The 18,377-nt window shown below is 39.4% G+C and overlaps 1 protein-coding gene across 7 annotated transcripts in view; it reads left to right on the forward strand.

Moving 5' to 3' along the window:
• The window catches only part of RUNX1T1 (RUNX1 partner transcriptional co-repressor 1), a 116,000-nt gene that overhangs the window by 50,540 nt on the left and 47,083 nt on the right, over nucleotides 1-18,377 (forward strand). For 6 of the 7 annotated variants that reach the window (XM_014276043.2, XM_005479517.3, XM_074555223.1 and 3 more), the window contains 2 exons: nucleotides 13,627-13,764; nucleotides 17,465-17,706. In XM_014276043.2, coding sequence (XP_014131518.1) covers nucleotides 13,627-13,764; nucleotides 17,465-17,706 — 380 coding nt within the window. The remainder of the gene's footprint in view (nucleotides 1-13,626; nucleotides 13,765-17,464; nucleotides 17,707-18,377) is intronic. The other variant, XM_074555232.1, reaches the window with a different exon arrangement.

The following is an 18,377-nucleotide window of genomic DNA, read 5'->3' on the forward strand; positions in this document are numbered from 1 at the left end:
TATGTTTAAAGCCTACATTTGAGATGATTTAGAAAAAAGAAAAGACAAAGATAGATTATCTTAAATATTAGAGGGGAGCAATAGACAAAAGGCTGCCGATTCCCTGCAGAACCAATGAGGCCATACAGCTTCTCATACCCACTCTTGCAAGGGTTTGGGATTTCTGGAGAAAAGAAAGGAAAGGTCTATTGAGAGACTCCCGAGGCCGGGCTGAACAATGTGACAGTATCTCAGTGTGTTTGTTTTGCCTCTTCTCTCTTTGTATTAGAAGAGAAAGTGAGAGAAGAACAAGCAGTATCAGAGACCCATTTTCTATTGCAATACTTCCTTTAAAAAAAAATCACATATATGATTCCAGAATCAAGGGGTTTTTTGTCCAAGTTTGGTACACTCCTTGCCCATTTTTTCCTCTGTTGGTGAGACAAATTTAAACATAAGGTGGGTCAATATTTGTTAGTTGTCAATATCTTTGTTCAGTTTCAGTGAGGATCATAGTTTTTTATAATTTTGTTTTCTTATTTATTTGATATGAATGAAAACTGATCATGTGTTTTGTTTCTTATGGTTAATGTAGCTTGGGATGCTTCCTCTTACCTTTTTTCGCCTGCACATTTTAAGTGAATCTATTCTGGTTTTGCTCAGTTAATTTCTTTACAACCTGCCCAAGCCATTCACAGTGGGAGTGCCAGGATCTGTTTTTGTGTCTCCTGCTGTTTCTTTAACAACCTCAGCAACTGAGGAAGCTGCATGTCTATACTCCTGTTCTTTATTACTCTCCTTAAATGGTGCTTCTGAATAGTTTTCTAATATTTTCTAAACCAGGCCTATTACTTGTTCATTTGTTGCAGTAGCACAGCTACCCATTAAGAAAAAGGGCCAAGAAGGACCATTGAGGTGAAGAGCATTGAGGTTGTTGTTTTAAGAAGTTCATTTGGGTTCATCTTTATCTACTGACACGTTTCTGCTCTCCATACTGTGTTCTGCAGCAGATGTCCACTCTGATAGCCTACTATGATTTTTATCTCTCCTGCCTAGCCTTAGACTTTTCACAGTTACACTCAGCATTATTTATTGTAGTATGGGGCATTGTAAGGGCTCTAACATATGATTGCTGCCTCCTTTCCATTCTCCTATTCTCCTGACACCAGAGCACAGACAAAAGCAAATTTTTAAAGATTTCATTTATGAAGATGCATTTGATTAATTGGTGTTCGCTACCTCATACCTTCTTTTAGTTTCTGAAAGTTTATTTCCACTTAGTGTTTTGGAAACACATTTTATCTTAATTTTGTGCAGATTGTTGGCACTGAACAGAATTGTGTGAAAACCCAAGTAGCTTTGTAAGTCAGGGCTCATAATCACCTTTGGAAATGACCTGTTAAGTTTCTAATAGGTCATTTGTATGCACAGTTACTGAATCTACTTGCAATAATTATGGAAAAGATAATGGCTAGGAACTCATTTGGGGACAGTTATTCTTGTTAACTGTTTAGTATTTCATCCAGGTACACCTATTTCCCCATTTTTTAATTTTCCTTTCATAATTTTAGAATTTACCATGGATAGTTGCAGTTCAGCAGTTCTTAATTTCTTCATATCCAAGTTTAGACCTCACCAGAAAAGTACTGATGTGCTTTACACCTTATATTCCAAGAATAAAGAAATATGTTTTCAGAGGAGATGCCAGTGCAGTTCCTATCTCTCTTGTACTTTTGAATTGTATCTGCCCTTGGGATTTAGCTTTCTTAGCACATATGTGGTGCAAAAAGGATGTTTATAAAGAACCGTGAGAGCATTTACTTCTTCCCTGCCTGCCTTTTGGTCTCTCTGACTGATTATAAGTGTGAGGGAAATACCAAGTTTTGTTTGGTTCTCTGTGTTTTGGTGCAAAAAGAGGAGTGATGTTAAATTTTGTTGGGGTATGTTCAAGTTCATGCCATCGTCACGTGGCTGTAGTTGTGTGTGCACAATCCAGGTTTTATCACTGGATATAGTGTGAGTTGTAGGCATGACACTGCCTATTGTCTTGTTCCTGCAATTCCACTTTTGCAATGTCTCATAGAGAAAGCTATCAGCCAAGCAGGGGAAGGTGGGGGCAGGGGAGGTGTAGCTGGGGGAAGGGGGAACAACAGGAGACACTGAAAAAGGTGTTGTTGCAGCCAGGGCTGTCTAGTTGCTCTTTTGAGAATGAAATTAATATGCCTGAATTTTAAGGACAATTACTTAATATTCTGTTGGTTCTTTGGGCACAGAATAACACATACTCCTTTACATCACGTGGCTGAAGATACTGGGAAGAACTGTTCTTGAAGCGCGTCCCTTTGGCTTTCTGAGCAGCTCGCCATTGATGTGAGCGCTGGGTGCGGGCGGGGCCTTTCCCATGGCGCGGCACGATGCCGGCTCCCTCTAGTGGTCGCACTGGCCCGTGCCCGCTCCCGGCCGCGCCCGGGCTCTTGCCGGTGCTCCCGCCGCAGGGTGTCCGTCCTGCTGGGGAACAGTGTGCTTCTTCTCACAGCAATGGCCTCCCTTCTGGTTAACCCACCTCTCAGGAACACAAAATGGATATGCACAAGTAGGACCAAGGCCAAATGTAGGGTGTTTCTGTAGCACAGAGAGAGTTAAAGCTACATTTCATAAGACTTTTTTTTTATATACAAGAGAATGTAACCGTATCAGAAAGGGTTAAGCCCATCCACATTGAACATTCAGAGTTCAAATGCATCAGATTTCCTTACTTTGTCAATATTTCACCTGCATTCGTATCATTGAGTGGCTTCTCCTTCGTGTCTGACTTCTCACCCTGAAGTTTCCCCTCCATTTAACACTCCCTTCAGTGCAATTGAAGGCTCTTTCCCTTTTACAGTTTTCTAAATTTGAATGTTAAAGAAATGAAATAAAGAAAGACAAATAATCACAGTAAGTATTTTTATACACAAAACCAAATAAAATTTGGTCCCACACACAAGTGTGTGTGCACATGCACGCATGGGCATGCACATATCTACATGTACAGAAGAAAGCCATAGAAGCAGCACTGATGCACACAGATCAATATTGCCGTGTTAGAGTAATAGGTTTATGTGGCATGATGAAAATGTTGTTCTATAAATATAAAACCCTTTTTAATGTATTTGTTGAGGGAAAAAATAAAAACAAAAACCAAACCCTAAACATTTAATTTGTATCTGCTGGGCTTGAAATGAAGTATGTATTGTACAACCGTCATCAATCATGGCAATGCTACGATACCTAAAATAGTTTTAAAAAATTGTGTATATTTTCTGTGGATTCTGTAATAATTGCTGATTTTTCTTTCAATTCAGGCTTCAGCTGGGGTCTGCTATTTAAAATTCAAAACATAGGGAAGACGCTTCAAAAGAAGGAAGTTTTAAGCTTTATTGTGCAAGACTAAGACTACTGTGATGCTTTAAGGTCTAGAAATGTTGCGTGTAATTGCATACCCTGTGAGTGGTCTCATTAGTTTACCTACAGCTGTTTTCAGTGTCTATGGTTAAACACATATTCCTGAGTGTTTCTGGAGCTGGAGTCTGCCTGGAAGGCTAACCCAGCATCTCTCTTTCTGGGTGAGGTCACTAGAGATTTCTGTGCCAATATGATTTTGTGTGAATTTGCTGGCTTCAGAAAGAGGTTTTGTTAGTTTTAAATGACATACACAAATTCCTTCCTTTCCTTCTTCCTTTATATGCTTATGCTATTTCTCATTCACTTTTAAGAGTACATGTGAGGTGTTAGGCCAGATGATTTCAAAACACAGTTTTGGAATTGCTAATGGTAGTATTTGCTTTGGAGCTTATTTATCAATAAGCAGTATTGTCTCATCTAAGAAGATATTTGAGTCTTCATTTCTTGTGAAGTTTTTGAGGCTCTCTTCCCCCCCCCCCCTGCTTTATTAAGGTGTAATCCAGTGCCCAAATAAAAGACATTTGGTGTGACATGCAGCACTGAGGAGGAGCTGACTTGTAACTAATAGTGGGTATTTTCTCACACTCTCTCTAGACAGTGAGTCATGTAAATAAAGGATATCTTTAATGGCATGATCTGATGATATGAAATGATAGTCTTCCAAAGTGTGTATTTCTACAAATGCTGAAGTGCTGATGAGTATAATAAATTGCACTACTGAAGATTGTCAGTGTATAATACCAAGATGGGGAAAGCCTATAGTTCCACTTCTGTCTTGCTGGTAGTGGCAGTAAGTAACTTACAGTGCCAGCACCTGAGCAAAGGTTTCTGGGGGAAATATGCTTCATTATCTATTTTCATTGGTGGATTAATACCCGTCTTGAGTGGCTGAATAGAAGCCTGCTCACTGAGGACCACCAATTGCTGTGTACAGCAGCCACACTGTGAGAGCAGTCTGAATGCTTCTGGTTTCTCAGGAGGAAAAGAACCTAGATCTATACGGGAATGTTTATGCCCGATTTAGCAGCCACAGAAATTAAAAAATTAGAGACTCTAACTCTTTAGTGATTATATGGGACATTTAGTCTGCTAATTTAGCTGTCTGTGTTAGATGGCAGGAATAAGAAGACTTCCTCAGACTGTTCTGATACTTGGTAGAGAGAGAGCTTGGCTGCCTCTGCTTTCAGTACCATGGGTGTGTTCTTGCTCCCCAGACCTATGCTTCTGGTCTAATGGAACAGACTTTTCACTGTTTGAAATATCACTTGGAGGAACTGGGTTTTTGGGTGAATAAAATACTGCAGTCTGGTAGAGCAGGGATTTGGGACCTTGATCCACAAGGTGGGGAGTAGCCTGTCCCAGGCTGGCCACCACCATCTACACATTACAGGATCTTGACTTGCTCATGACAAATTCCACATTTTAAAATCAAACAAAGCCAAAAGTATATCCATTCTCTTCTTGGTAGTCCCTGTATCATCTTTTCAGATGTATAACCATGGAAAATATCACCTCCTACACACATATTTGATTCTTTTTGAGCCTAAAGGACTTCTGGCATGTTATACAAATATAAGCAAGTTACAAATACAGCTGTAGTAACTTCTTTTGCTTTTTGACAGAGGAGTTTATTGCCTATACTTTCCTGAATTTAAATAAGTTGCTTTAGATTACTTTGTGTAGTCTATATTGGAGACTTCAGTTCCAGCTAAATCTAATGAAATACGGTATCAGTATTCTCTTAGGAGTTTTCTAAAATGAGTACACCTATTGTTTACACTCTGTATAAGTGCATAAAAAATAAAGAAGTTTATAATTATTTTGATTCAGACTTCTAGCATTTTATAACAAACTGTGGTTTCAAACTGAGAGTATGTTTAGACTGGTTGTTAGGGAAAAGTTCTTTATTATGAGGACTTTACTATGGTTCTTTACTATAAGGCACTTGAACAGGTTGCCCAGAGAATCTGTGGGTGCCTTTTCCCTGGAAGTGTTCAAGGCCAGGTTGGATGAGACTCTGAGTAATCTGGTTTAGTGAAAGGTGTCCCTATTGATGGAAGGGGGGCTGGAAGGGGATGATCTTGAAGGCCCCTTTCCAACCCAAGTCTTCCCATGCTTCTGTTATTTACTGTTAATTTGGGACTGGACAAACTTTGGATTAAAAACATAAATATGCTTCTGGAGACCAAGTTATGAAATTTCAGTTAATGTTGTGAGAGAAAAATCTTCTTACTTCTGGTGGGAAGGATCTGTGCTGTGTGTGGTTGAGTATATAAGAACATGCAAACAATACCAATTAGATTCTGATGGCATTTGTATTTCTTAGATATCATTCTGCCTTCATCTATAGTTTGTCAAATAGTGTGTAATCCTGACATGGGTATGCCTTCCAGGAATGAAGATGCAGAGAGGAAAGGAGTTAGTGGTCAGGGAGCCTTTGGGAAAGTACTCCTGAAAATACTTTCAGTACTGAGAGTACTGAAAGCGTGCTGAAGATTTCCTCTATACAAGTAAAGGGACTGGTTGCTAATGTAGAGGTGGTCACCTCTGTAGTTTGTCAGGGAGGCTGGGGTGTGAGTTTGGCCAGTGCTTGCTCTGCTGTTCTTCAGTTCTTCATGCCAGAGGCAGAGAGTGCCACTTTGTCACTTCACTTGAGCCTCAGTGTTCAGTGAGCTGGGTTTGGAATAGCACTAATACTTCCCATGATGTGAAACACAAGAGAACTACCCAAACACACAGTTCTTAGTTGGATAGCTTGTCAACAAAAAGAAAAGATCTACAAAACAATGTAAACGGGAAAATAGTATTTCAATACTGGTTATGGGACTGTTACTTATTAACTGCATTAGTTCATATATAGAGAAATTTTCATGATATTTGGTGGAATATTTAGAAGAAATCCACATTGTTTTCAGCTTCATTATAGGCCAAGTGTTGTGTATTCATCCATGAAAAGGAATTTGTAGACTTTGTTTTCCAGGGGCTTATGGAAACTCAGGGCAGCTACCACAGTTGGGCCCTTATTTTGCTTGTCTGTTCTGGCTGAGTAAACCATAAACCATTGTGGTGGTAGCAGATCTGGATTTAGAATGTATTCTTCTTCCCTGCATTCCTGCATCCAAGCAATTATGCATGGTAAAATTTGCAAAGCCAGAAAGGGTGAAGGAGAAAAGAGGCATTTTAAAAAAACGTGCAATTCTGACATGAGCCAGTTTTTATTAAATAACTAAAAGTGAATTTATGATAGTTTTGAAACTGTCAAAACATGTCAGATTGTTAAGTGAGAGGGAAAAGTTTATTTTATTTTTCTATTTTACCCCTTCTTTAGGAAATTATATGGTAAGGCAAGTTTATTTCTTTCAGGAAAATATAATATGTCCAAGCAAAGCAAGCTGTGACATTTTCGTCTTAATTCTGAGATTGAATTCATGCATTACTTATTTTATAATATGTGTAATTATCTGGCCTTCAGCTGCTAAGCCATGAGTGTGGGACCAAGTTTTTTTGCCAGTCAGAACCTCTCACCGTAGAGAACTGAAAGCAAAGAGAATGATTTTGCATTTGTACCTCATTCTTAGGACCAGTCAAGGTAACATTGTGGACAAAGAACATGACATAAGGCATTTTCGCTATTTACCTGCTTTATGTAATCCACAAGCTCTACCAAAAGTGGGAGACAGTAGCACAAAAATCCCTTTCAGCTTTTGGGAGACAGAGGAGATTGTATTATGCTCAAGGCTTATTTTAGCACAGCTGAAGAAAACTCTTATAACTTGGCCTCAGATAACTTCAGTGAACTCCCAGGATACAAAATTTCTTCTAGCTATTGCATATTAAATGAGCATAAATGGGTAAATTGAATGTGCTTTCATTTATTCTGAAGAATAGCTGGTGATATGAATTGTTCAACTATCTGAGCAGAGAAGAATGAAGATAAGACTGCAGCAAAATTGTGATATTGCTCTTGCAAAAGGGTCATCTTCAATATGTGAGCTTCATACCCAGCATGCTAAAGAAGCATTGAAATGTTATGTCATCTGAAAACTTTGCTGTTCATATCCATCAGTAACTTCACATAGATTCTGATTCTGATTCCTGGTGGATAAATCTTGCAGAGGTAATGTTCTGGGACAAAAGACAGAGTTTGAGCTGATCTCTGCTATTGCATTCCTGCAAATCACCTGGAAGTAAAAGTCCTCTACTGGGGAACTGGAAACCCGGTGATGTTTCCTTTCTAGGACAATAACATGACTGCATCTGGTGCTGAGAGAAAGTTATGGTTGTATTATGCCTGTTTGAGATCATTGCGTAGCACAAAAACATCCATTGTGTTTAGGTCCTTATTTATTTATCAAGAAGAAGTCAAAAGGGCCAAGAGGTGAATGGAATGAAGACTGTACCCGTCTCAAACAAATCCCAGGCATGCTTGGCAGGGAGAGGTTCTGCAGCACTGTTGTCCCCATGTCATGTTTTATGGCTGCATTGTATGACTTGCAGGCTTCCCCAGGGGCTCAGTGTATGCAGTAAGTAGGATTTACCAGATATGTCAGGCTTTTACCATGCATTCTCAAATGAGTTCTTGTCAACCAAGGCAACCTTGTAATATTGTCCTGCTCGGTGTAACAGCAGGTTTGAGGCTCAGGAGTTGTGGGATTCCACAAACACTGCCTATTTCTAATGGTGCTGTGTGGCTTGGCCACATCTGAAGGAGAAGTTCTTACTGGCTGCAACATGATAGCACTATGGATGGAAGAACTATTGAATTTGTCCTCCTAGGTTGGACTTGTGGTTGTCTGACTTCAAGTTCATCACCACTGTGACTCACAGTCTGTGGTTACCTGCTTGCAAATTCCCTGCCACCCCTCTCAAAATAATGAATATTAGTCCAACGTGTCTAAGAAACCATCAGAATTAAACCTTTCAGATTTAGGTCCTGATTCCTGTAACTTGGGTGGTGGAGGCAGGTTCCAATCCTTTGTATCATATGTGGGGCTTGCTCTTTTTGTGAGTTTGAAGGGAACAAGACAATGGACTCTTTTAATTTAGCAAGTTTTATTTTTATTTTTTAAATGTTGGCACCAAAGTAGAAAGTACTGTACAATCAATATAAAGCATCTTTAAGAATCTTTCATGCCTGAGTGTACATCTGGAACTGTTTGCACTAACTAAAAGTAAAATAAATGCCACAGCATATTATACCACAATTTTTTTTCATTTAAAAAAGGAAATTGAAAACACACCACTCCTAGAAATGCTTGACATTGAATTGGCTATTGAAATGGTATCAGTAAAGTATTTATATATTCCATATTTTGTTCCATACATCAGCTTTCCTTGATGCGTTAGACTTGGAGGTGTGCCATGTGAGCTGAAATGTTGCCATTTATGAAAGACCGCCTTGTTTTAAAAATGGACTAAATCTTGTAGGGTACAGGAAGTAAAGTAAATCAGTTTGAATGCAGGCACATCTCTCTTTGCTCCAGCTCCTGCATGCTTTGTCTCTTCCTTGTTTGGTTGAGAAGCTGACTGTGCTTACAGTAAATATCAGTGTTCACCTAACACTAAATATAGTGATAAAAAAATCCTCTACCATAAAAACTGAATGAACAGCAAGAACAGTATAGTTCAGAATCCACAGAAGAAATATCATAATTTAAAGTTGGTTTTACAACATTCTTTAATTTTAAATGAAGCAAAATACTTCTGTGGTTAAATCACAGTTCTTCACTCTGTGCTGTAACGGAGATTCAAGAATGTGTATTTCAAAATGTTTTGTTTGGGTTTGTTTTTAAATAAAAATATAATCCAAAGCAAATGCAATAGATCTCTGCATACTTGAAACATGTTTTCTGAATTTATTCTAAGTCTCTTGCTGCTCCAGAGGGTTGTGTGTATGGATTAGGACTAGACCATTATTTCACCATCTTTCTCCATCCTGAACTGATTGCAGTGAACACTACAGAATGAGTTGCAGATGTCTCCTTTTCCTTCCAGTTTGGAGGACTTCTGGTTTCAGTTCCATTTGATCTGAACTGGGCTAAGGAGCACAGGTCTGTCATTGTTTAAAGGGATTCAGTGGAAGAAATTGTTGCACCTGAAAGAATTTACTCCCTCTGTATATACAGGCTATGCTTTTAAATGGGATGATGTGGGATGCTGCCTGTATGAAACTTTCTGGTGTGTCCTTCCTAATTCAGGATTATTGTTTGAAATGTCAAGGTCCACCTGAAGAAAAAGATAGCCAAAACTAGCTTTGCAAGTGAGGAGTCTGGTTTGACTCAAGAACATAGACATGTTTTTGAATTCAAGAAATTGAGCTATTTTAAGACATATTGAAAGTTCTTCTGAATTTCAGACAAAATTCAATGTATGTGCCTCTGTATTTTAGAACTGGAGTACGTGGACATGAAATCTTACCCAGGCAGGTTTTGATATGTTAAAATTAGAGTTTCTCCTCTTGAGAGATTCTTTCTTCCCCTACCAAATCCTCATTACCTCTGAATGTATGAATAGCAGAATGTCCACTGAGAGTTTGTATGAAGAATGTCCATACATTAAAAGCCTCATGAAATATCATGTCTTGAAGGAAATTGGCTTGTGAATATGCCTTAAATAACATTATGCCTTCAGCTTTCATATCATCAGGCTATTTGTCAACCATTACAGTAAAAAGTGTTGGTTGTTAGGCTTATTGTTTTTATTAATTAAAAAAATTAATAAGGATTTGTAGAAGCTGGAGTTACAGGCTGAGTGTCAGACACCAGAAAAAGCTTTAGGAAGATCAGATCACGAAAACTGTTAACGCTTTTGTCAGCGGTGGCTGTGATTTGTGGTTCTCCATCACCACTTCATCCCCTGAGTGATCTGTCTTAGAGCTGCTGAGGTTCTCTGGTGCTGTGGGTGCTGTATTCAGGTGCTCCCAGTCCCATCAGTCCCTCAGAATTCAGGGAGCTCTGTGAACAGGTAAAACAGTAGCAGCAAGAGCAGAATGGCTCCCACAGGGGCTTTGTTATTAGAGAGGGTGGAACAGAGAGTTGTAAAGGCTGTTCTCCTGGGTGGTGTGATGTGATGGTGTCTTCCAAGCATGTGGAAATGCTTTGTATTTTGCATTGTACTTCTTCAAAAGCCCTTTTTCCCTGCCCCCATGGACAATCTCTGTTCTGACAAAATAATCTTGTACTCTGGCAAGAGATGTTTTGGGATGTGCTTGGAAAGAGCCTTAATATCTCCTTAAAGAAGTCAGGGCTAGGGAATGTACAGTCAGAGGGAAATCTGCCTGCTGTGAACATACAGTAGGAGGAGGAGGGTTTAGGGCTTTGCAAGGGAGAGAGAGAGGTAACGAAAAGGTGAGAGGTATGTAAAGCATGTTTGTGTTTATGTCTAAGAGGTCCAAAGAAAGGTAATTGGGAAAATCAAACATAATGTTATTAGATTTAGATGAGAAGTACAGGGGTCTGTGGATAAGTTCAGCAGTCTGCAGACGGGGTGGCAAACTGTTGGAGGTAGTAAAAACCATTTGGATCATGATAGAGTGGCAACCTGAAATTCGAGGGCAAAACCAACACACTATTTCCCACTACCATGTTCAATTTAAGTAGCAAAACATTGCCAGCTTTGTGGGAAAGTCTCCCGCCTCTAATCTGAGTGCGTTTCTGATCAAACCTGAACTTTGAAATGCAGAGAAGGGAAGGGAGGGAGCAGGAGCCGTGCGGTTGGTTACAGCTCAGGATCGCTTCAGTTATCACCAGCTGAATTGGAGGATACAGGCTGTGCCTGCTTGCAGCGAGCAGCAGTCTGTTAGAGGAGCTCGATTTCTCTCACTCCTTCTTCCACCCACCTCCATCTCCTCTGTGCCTGTGTCTGCGCTCCCACATGCTTCAAATCTGTGTACCTGGACTGCCTTCCTTAACAGTTCAATGTGAGTGTTAGCAGAATGAAAACCAGATGGACCAGCAGTTCCCACTGTTATCTCCCCACCAGCTCTGGCAAGCCTCCCTTTCTCTCTCCTTTCTTGGCATGGGAGAAATATTTGCCTTTATTTAGGAGGGCTTGGGCTCACTGCTGTGCCTCTTTCCCTCTGTTGCAACATGAGCTGAAAGCTATTTATTCCCTTGTTGCTGAGGTTGGTTGAGGTGAGTGCAAGATGAATTCGGCTATTAAGGAAGCAATTAACATTTCAAGATGAGTTTTCATAGTTCTTTATAATAAATTAATGGCTTATTGAAGATAGAGATTTAACTGTTTTAGTATACTGATATGAAAAGGAAATACTTACAGAATTTGTTTAGAAACCTGTTTTTGTTTTCCAGCATGTAATAATTTACTGTTGCTTGATTTGCAAATCATACCTCACTTACCTGTGTAACTATCTTAATATTTAAGGTAATCATTGTCATTACTCTTCCCTCCACAGCTGAGGTTTACTAACCTTAGATCAACGCTACAGATCCTATAAAATTGTATCTCTGTTCCCCTCAACTTATTTTGGGGGTATTTCACTGCTCATCTTCCCCAAACTTGTCTCTAAATTCTACATGAAATTACTCCCTTTCCCTGAAAGCTGAAACATTGCCTGTAGGCATTTCAACAAAGCTTGAAGATGGCTTTTATAATTACACTACCTGACATGCTGCACCTCTGGGACTTACTACTTACTTCCTCAGTTTCTGCAATTTCAGACAGAGAAAGATTGGTATCTGTTATGTGTTGTTAATTTTTTGGAGAGTATGGGGGCTGATTTCATTTTTTCCCTTTCTCTCCCCCTTCCTTTTTTAAAAAAACCCCAGCTTTCTCATATTTAAATTTTCTGATAATTAAGTGTTTTGAGGCTCTTTTAAACATACCTGTTCCTTGTTAAATGTGTGCATTACATTGAATTTCTGTTATTGTCTCTCAGAGCAAATTTCAGATATTATTATTTCATTGAAGTTTGTATGTTGTTAGTAAGAACAAGGAATTGTGTCACAAAGTGAAGTGACAGAATTTATAGAATGTGACATGCTTTGAATTAAAACCACAGACTTACATGCTTGTCCATTAGCAGCAACACCTACTTGCTTACAGAATAGTTTTGTGGAGCTCAGGAAGACTTCTCTTGGGCTGTGTATAAGTAAATAGCCCCAACTCCCCAAAGAAAGGACTGAAGAATTTTACTTATTCCCATTAGAAGCTAAGCATCATTGTACTCATCTTTTTTCAAGATGGTTTGCTAAACTCCTCGCAGGAGTGAGAAAGCCTTAATTTTGCCTTCAGCTGGTAAATTTTGCTGTGTTTTGCCCATTCTTAATAAATGAAACATATGGGCTTGGATGGTTTAAAAAAACAACTTAAGGTAGTGTCATTCAAAAAGATGTTGGGAAAAAGTGCACTTCTGTAGCTTTTACATCGTGTGTTGTATATTTAGATCTTCAGTTGCAAGAGAAGTGTTAAGTTTTTTCCTAGTTTTGCCTTATGTTTGTTTTGTTTTCTTGGGGAGGTATGTTCCTGCTTATCTTGCAGGTTTTGAGCATTGCAAGTTGTTCTTAATATGTGATGGTGCAAACTTCCATGTTTATTTGAAAATAATTGTATGTATATGAGATGATTGACATACCATTTTGGCATGTTGTGTTTATTTTTTTGGTGAATATAAGAATAGCCAGGGGCACTGTGGTAAGGTGATCCAGGGGGTGTGTGTATTTAGCATAAGTTTAACATAGGATTACAAGGAGAAGCAATGGAGAGGGCAGCAGGTGATACATAGAAGAGACATGAAGAGACCTTGTTTCAGGCAATATTCCACACAATATCTCACCTGCATTAAAGAGCTTCAGGTTTTAGTTCTGGAAGAGATGTCATAGGGGGATTTATTATCTTCCTGCTCCTGCATCTGTTTTTTCCTCCTGGCTAGCATGTGAACCTTGAAGGGAGGTGGCGTTGTTGCAGCTCTAGGAGTGCTTGGGAGGTAGCATCTGCACATGCTAGAAATAAAAACAAAAGATAATGCAGCACTGCTGCAAATGAGGTCTTACCATCTGTGTTGCACCTCCTTAAGTAAGGTTTAGATGATACAATTTGGGAAGAGCACACTGGAGTAGATAATCAGGTGTAATCTTTCACATCAGATGCTGAAAGGGCTCACTTCTTGCATTAGCTTTTAAGTTTTTGTCAGAGGGGGTGTGCTCGGGGAAATAAACCAGTGTGTTCCTGTGGTGTGTGTTGCAGATCGCACTGAGAAGCATTCCACAATGCCAGACTCACCTGTGGATGTGAAGACACAATCCAGGCTGACGCCTCCAACCATGCCACCTCCTCCCACTACCCAAGGAGCTCCAAGAACCAGTTCATTTACGCCCACAACGTGTAATTAGTCTTATTTTCTTACTTTTCTTCCATCTTATTTCTATTCTGTATGTCAGAAACCAAAATAGGTGAAGGAAAATGTGCGTGAAGTGGCAGGAGCAACATTTGATTGTAGTGGTATAAAATAATTGTGCAAAACAAAGTTCACAACAGATTAATGCATCTTTAAGGTATTAAGACATTCAGCTCAGAGTTGTGTTATTATTTCATTGACCACTTGGTCACAGTGTCAAAGAACAGTGAGCACTGACTTCCCATGTACTTAATGGTCAGGTTAGCCCTCTTGTGAGAAGGACAGAAAATCTTCTTCTCTTACATGCCATTATGTTGTTTAAATGATCCCATTCCCTTTAGTATAGAAACTTCAGGGAGTTTGTTTGTTCTTTGTTTTTAAAGTGGAGATAATGCATAATGAAAAAATACTAATCTTCCTTCTGTTTATGTTTCAGTGAAGAATTCTGATTTCAGTGCTATATAATGTCTTGTTAATATTGATATAAAACCAAAATTAAAGTCCTCTCATAATTTTTATCTAGAGGTTTCTAGTCTGTTACCACTTCCCTAAATCACTTAAGGCTGCATCTTTGTCTCAGCTTATTGATGTAAACATATAACAAACTCTACTAGTCTTGATGTATGCTGCATTCATATCAGTGTAACTGAGATTTGAATCTGGCACGTTGTCTGGACTATTCTTTTCACAGCCATGAAATGATCCACATTTCTCATAGTAAGATTTAGCTGCAAATTTTTGGGTCTCTTTTATGCTGCCTTGTAATAGTATAAACATGAGAATGTGTTTACATTTCACGTTTTAAATAAAACATCTTTAGAACAGTAGAATACATATGCCTAAACAGAATGAAGGCTGCATCTTCTATTTGTCTTGCCTAAGTCTGTTTTAGTCCCTTTCTCTCTGTTAAATGCCTTATTTAAAATTCACCTCTGTGCAGAAGGCCAGCTGGAGGCCTTTGTACTACTTATCCCAGGGAACCCTGTCCTGACAATTTATATTGAACTTAAACAGTGAGGAGGGTTTGTGCCAGCTATTCACATAAACTCACATTTAACCCAGTGACCCTGATCCTGCAAAAAATTTGTCTGTTTTGCTTAACTACAGCACCTGAATCATCCTGGATGGAGCTTCACACTGGAGCTGCTTCAGTCTGAAGTTAAATTGCTTCTAGGTTTTTGCAGGATCAGGTTCTTGCACCTTAAGCTTTCCAATGTGATGCCCTGCCAGCAGTTCAGGATGATCTTTGACAATCATAAAAGGAATATGACAATGTTCTTTAATCCTCACAAGGCTTCTGGATGTTTATTTGATTGAGTTCAGCACTTCAGAAGGTGTGTGAACCACAGCTTGATTTTGGGGCTCCTTATTTGAAGACTAAAAGTCTAAAAAACCCTGATTTTAATTGCTTTTCACCCTGTCAGATTTTGGAGGTTGGCCTTAGCTGTTCCAGCTTGTACAATACACAGACACTTTTATCAGAGTGTCTGTTGCATTTATTATTACTACAGTGGGAATGCCTGTAGGCCAGAAAGATCTGACTCGTTTTCTGGTCTAGAATATCTTTGTTTTCTTTGGTTTAGATGATTAAAAATTCTTGACGTGTTGTAGTTTGAAATTTTAAATGCTAAATTCTTTTGGCTTAGCAACATGGTTTTGCTTTAGAAATTATGCACAACTTTGCCAGTTGGCAAATTCAGATATTATAAGGAAAGCACTGAAATCACGGGGCTATTTAATTATTTCTTTTGTTGTGGGAGGAATCTTTATCAGCCTCTCTTCTCCCTGTATCTATCCTAGGTGATGAATTCCACACTTCTCTGCTTTCTTGATCAACCCCAGCACCCTCTGCCTAGAGCAGCTCTTTATGGGTGGTGGGTGGTGTCAGGGTAGATCAGCAGGACATGTTGCTATTCTTTCCAGTCCTCATTTTCTAAGTTTCTGGTAGGATGACTTCTGGCTATGTGAGTTCCTTGCAATCACAGCATATTTGTTTACTCAGATACCTCACCCCAGTGCAGCACTCAGCGTGGCCTGCAGCCTCACAGGGAGCTGAACTTGCTGAGGCCAGCTTCTTCCTATTTCTGCATTTACCAATCCTTGTTGTCACTAGCCCATGCAGCCAGAATAGGCAATCAAAAACTAGGAGAAAACACAAACAGAGGCTAGATAACAATTCACATAGCGTTTTCTGTAATTCCCCTGGAAAGCAGTGACTAGGGCAACAAAAATTCCTTCAAAGGTTTGTGGCAGTGATTTAAATATAGTAATAGGTAGGGATTTCTATCTAGTAGTATGTGTCCAACCTGAAAAAAGGACTTGCTGGCTAGAGATAAGGACAATCCATGAAGAAAATGAGATGAGAATGGGATGTTTGGCTTCAGAGAGGCTGATCATTGAGAAATATTGAAAGTATTTGAAGTTGCTAGCTTGCCCTGGTTGTGTTTTTAAATAGTAAACAAGTTAAACTGATACTCCTATGCATTGTTGATTGTAGACAAGCTCCTGATTTCCTGATTTTTTTGATTGGTTCTGAATGATTCCAAAAAAAAAAAAACAAAAAACAAACAAACAAAAAAAAACCCATAAAATTTCTCCAGTCACATGCTGCATGCCCACACCTGCCAGTGCACTGGTACACTTGTACTTCTAGGGGAGTCACCCTTTTTCTTGCTGTTTGCTGTCATTCTAGCAAATCAGACTCAGCCTCAATGGTGTGTGTTTTAAGTGTTGCTGTTCATGCTAACCTGAGTGGAAGAGGATGTCCTCAGTTTGATTCTCTGCTCTTTTCTAGAGAGTGGATAAGAATCAAACTGAAATCACTGCCAAAAACTCTCTGTTGTCTTGAGTTTACATGCATCTTATTGCCATAAATTTTGAATGCTTAGTACTTCAGTAATAAATAGTTATTCTCAAAGCAACCTTGCAACAGGAGGGAAATGCTTTCTTATCCTTTTCAGAGATAAGGTGCTGGCACGTGAAAGCAGAGAGATTTGCTCATGATCTCTGAGAAGTCTTCTGAAGTCTAGCTTGCTGCCCTTGCTGCAAGGCTTCATGATACAGAGCCTTGGCAGCATTTGTACCTGCACAGACAACTTTGTGTGCTCCATATGTTAGCAGCTAGGGAATCTGTATTGGAAAAAATAACCTTCTGATTGGGTGGTGTAAGGTTAAAACGTGAAAGTCCTGTTTTATAAACACAGCTGTCAGTTGTGTGTACAAAACACAAGTAAAAATATTCAGAGATAAACTGAGGCTTCATGAAATATGTCTGCATGTTTTTTTCTACCCCAAAGAGCAATTTTTTTTTTTTGGTCTTCAATCATACATGCACTCATGCTTTTTCTCTTTCCATTTCCCTCTCTCTCTTTTTAAAGTCCTCTGACAAAAGGCTGGTATTCAAATGGTGCTTTTCAGGTCCAGGAGCATTTTAAAGGGGCTGTGTGAGAGTCTGCTGCTGTTATTTCCAGTCCTTACAACATTCAGCACCAGCTACTGGGAAATAGATATAAACTGCAGACTGTCACTCTGTCTAAAGGCTAATTATCTTTGATTGTGCAACTTAATTAATTCTGAGGTCAAGTACAGAAAACATAAGCTGATGGATTTTCCCCTCTGTCTCCTTTTTCTTTCTGTCTCTTCCCCAACCCCAATCTTTATTTTATCCTCTGTCTCTTTTTCTTTCAGTAACCAATGGCACTAGCCATTCACCAACAGCGTTAAATGGAGCTCCATCTCCTCCTAATGGCTTTAGCAATGGGCCATCCTCTTCCTCTTCCTCTTCTCTGGCTAACCAGCAGTTACCGCCAGCTTGTGGAGCTAGGCAGCTCAGCAAACTGAAGAGATTTCTTACAACCTTACAGCAGTTTGGCAATGACATTTCACCAGAGATTGGGGAGAGAGTGCGTACCCTTGTGCTAGGACTTGTGGTAAGCAAGTATTTTTTCTGTTCTTTTCCCTCTTCCTTGCTAGATGTGTTTATTTCATAAATGAATGGGTCACATGCACTGCATTCATTGTGCTTTAGGGATACCAACCATGCAAGAGTGAAGCTCCAGCTCTTGCTGACAGAGCTCACATGAGTAGCCTGACTAGCTTCCTACAAATGGCAGCTATTCCCTTCTAGGCATAGCCTTGACTATTTTTGCCAGTATATTGTTAGGGTGTAATGGTGTGAGAGGGTTTTCATCCTCTACTGGATCTTCTACCCCTAATGTAGTCATACCTTGAATCCTGTAATGTAGTAAAATATGGTTTGACTTGCCTAGTTTAGTTGGGTGGGGAAAGGAGAGAGGCCTGCTTATATGTCAATGGTTAAAAGGGTGAGCTGAGTGTGTTTGGACTGCAGTTATGCAGTGCAAAACCCTTTCTCAGTGTCATTGAACCAAACAATTATGAACCCAACAAGGCACTGTTGCTACTTAAGTTGCTTTATTGATAAGGTTATCTCTATTTGATGGCATGGCTTAATGAAAATTTCAGCTCTTTCTTACCTAGGTCTGTCAACTTGGGCTGCCCTTTTACATGCAAACTGAAATCTGGCCCAGGGTTCTTTTTACTCCCAGTAAAGTCCTCTCTCTGCCAGACATTTGTTGTCTCC

Source organism: Zonotrichia albicollis, chromosome 1 (assembly GCF_047830755.1).
Source record: "Zonotrichia albicollis isolate bZonAlb1 chromosome 1, bZonAlb1.hap1, whole genome shotgun sequence".
Lineage (NCBI taxonomy): Eukaryota > Metazoa > Chordata > Aves > Passeriformes > Passerellidae > Zonotrichia > Zonotrichia albicollis.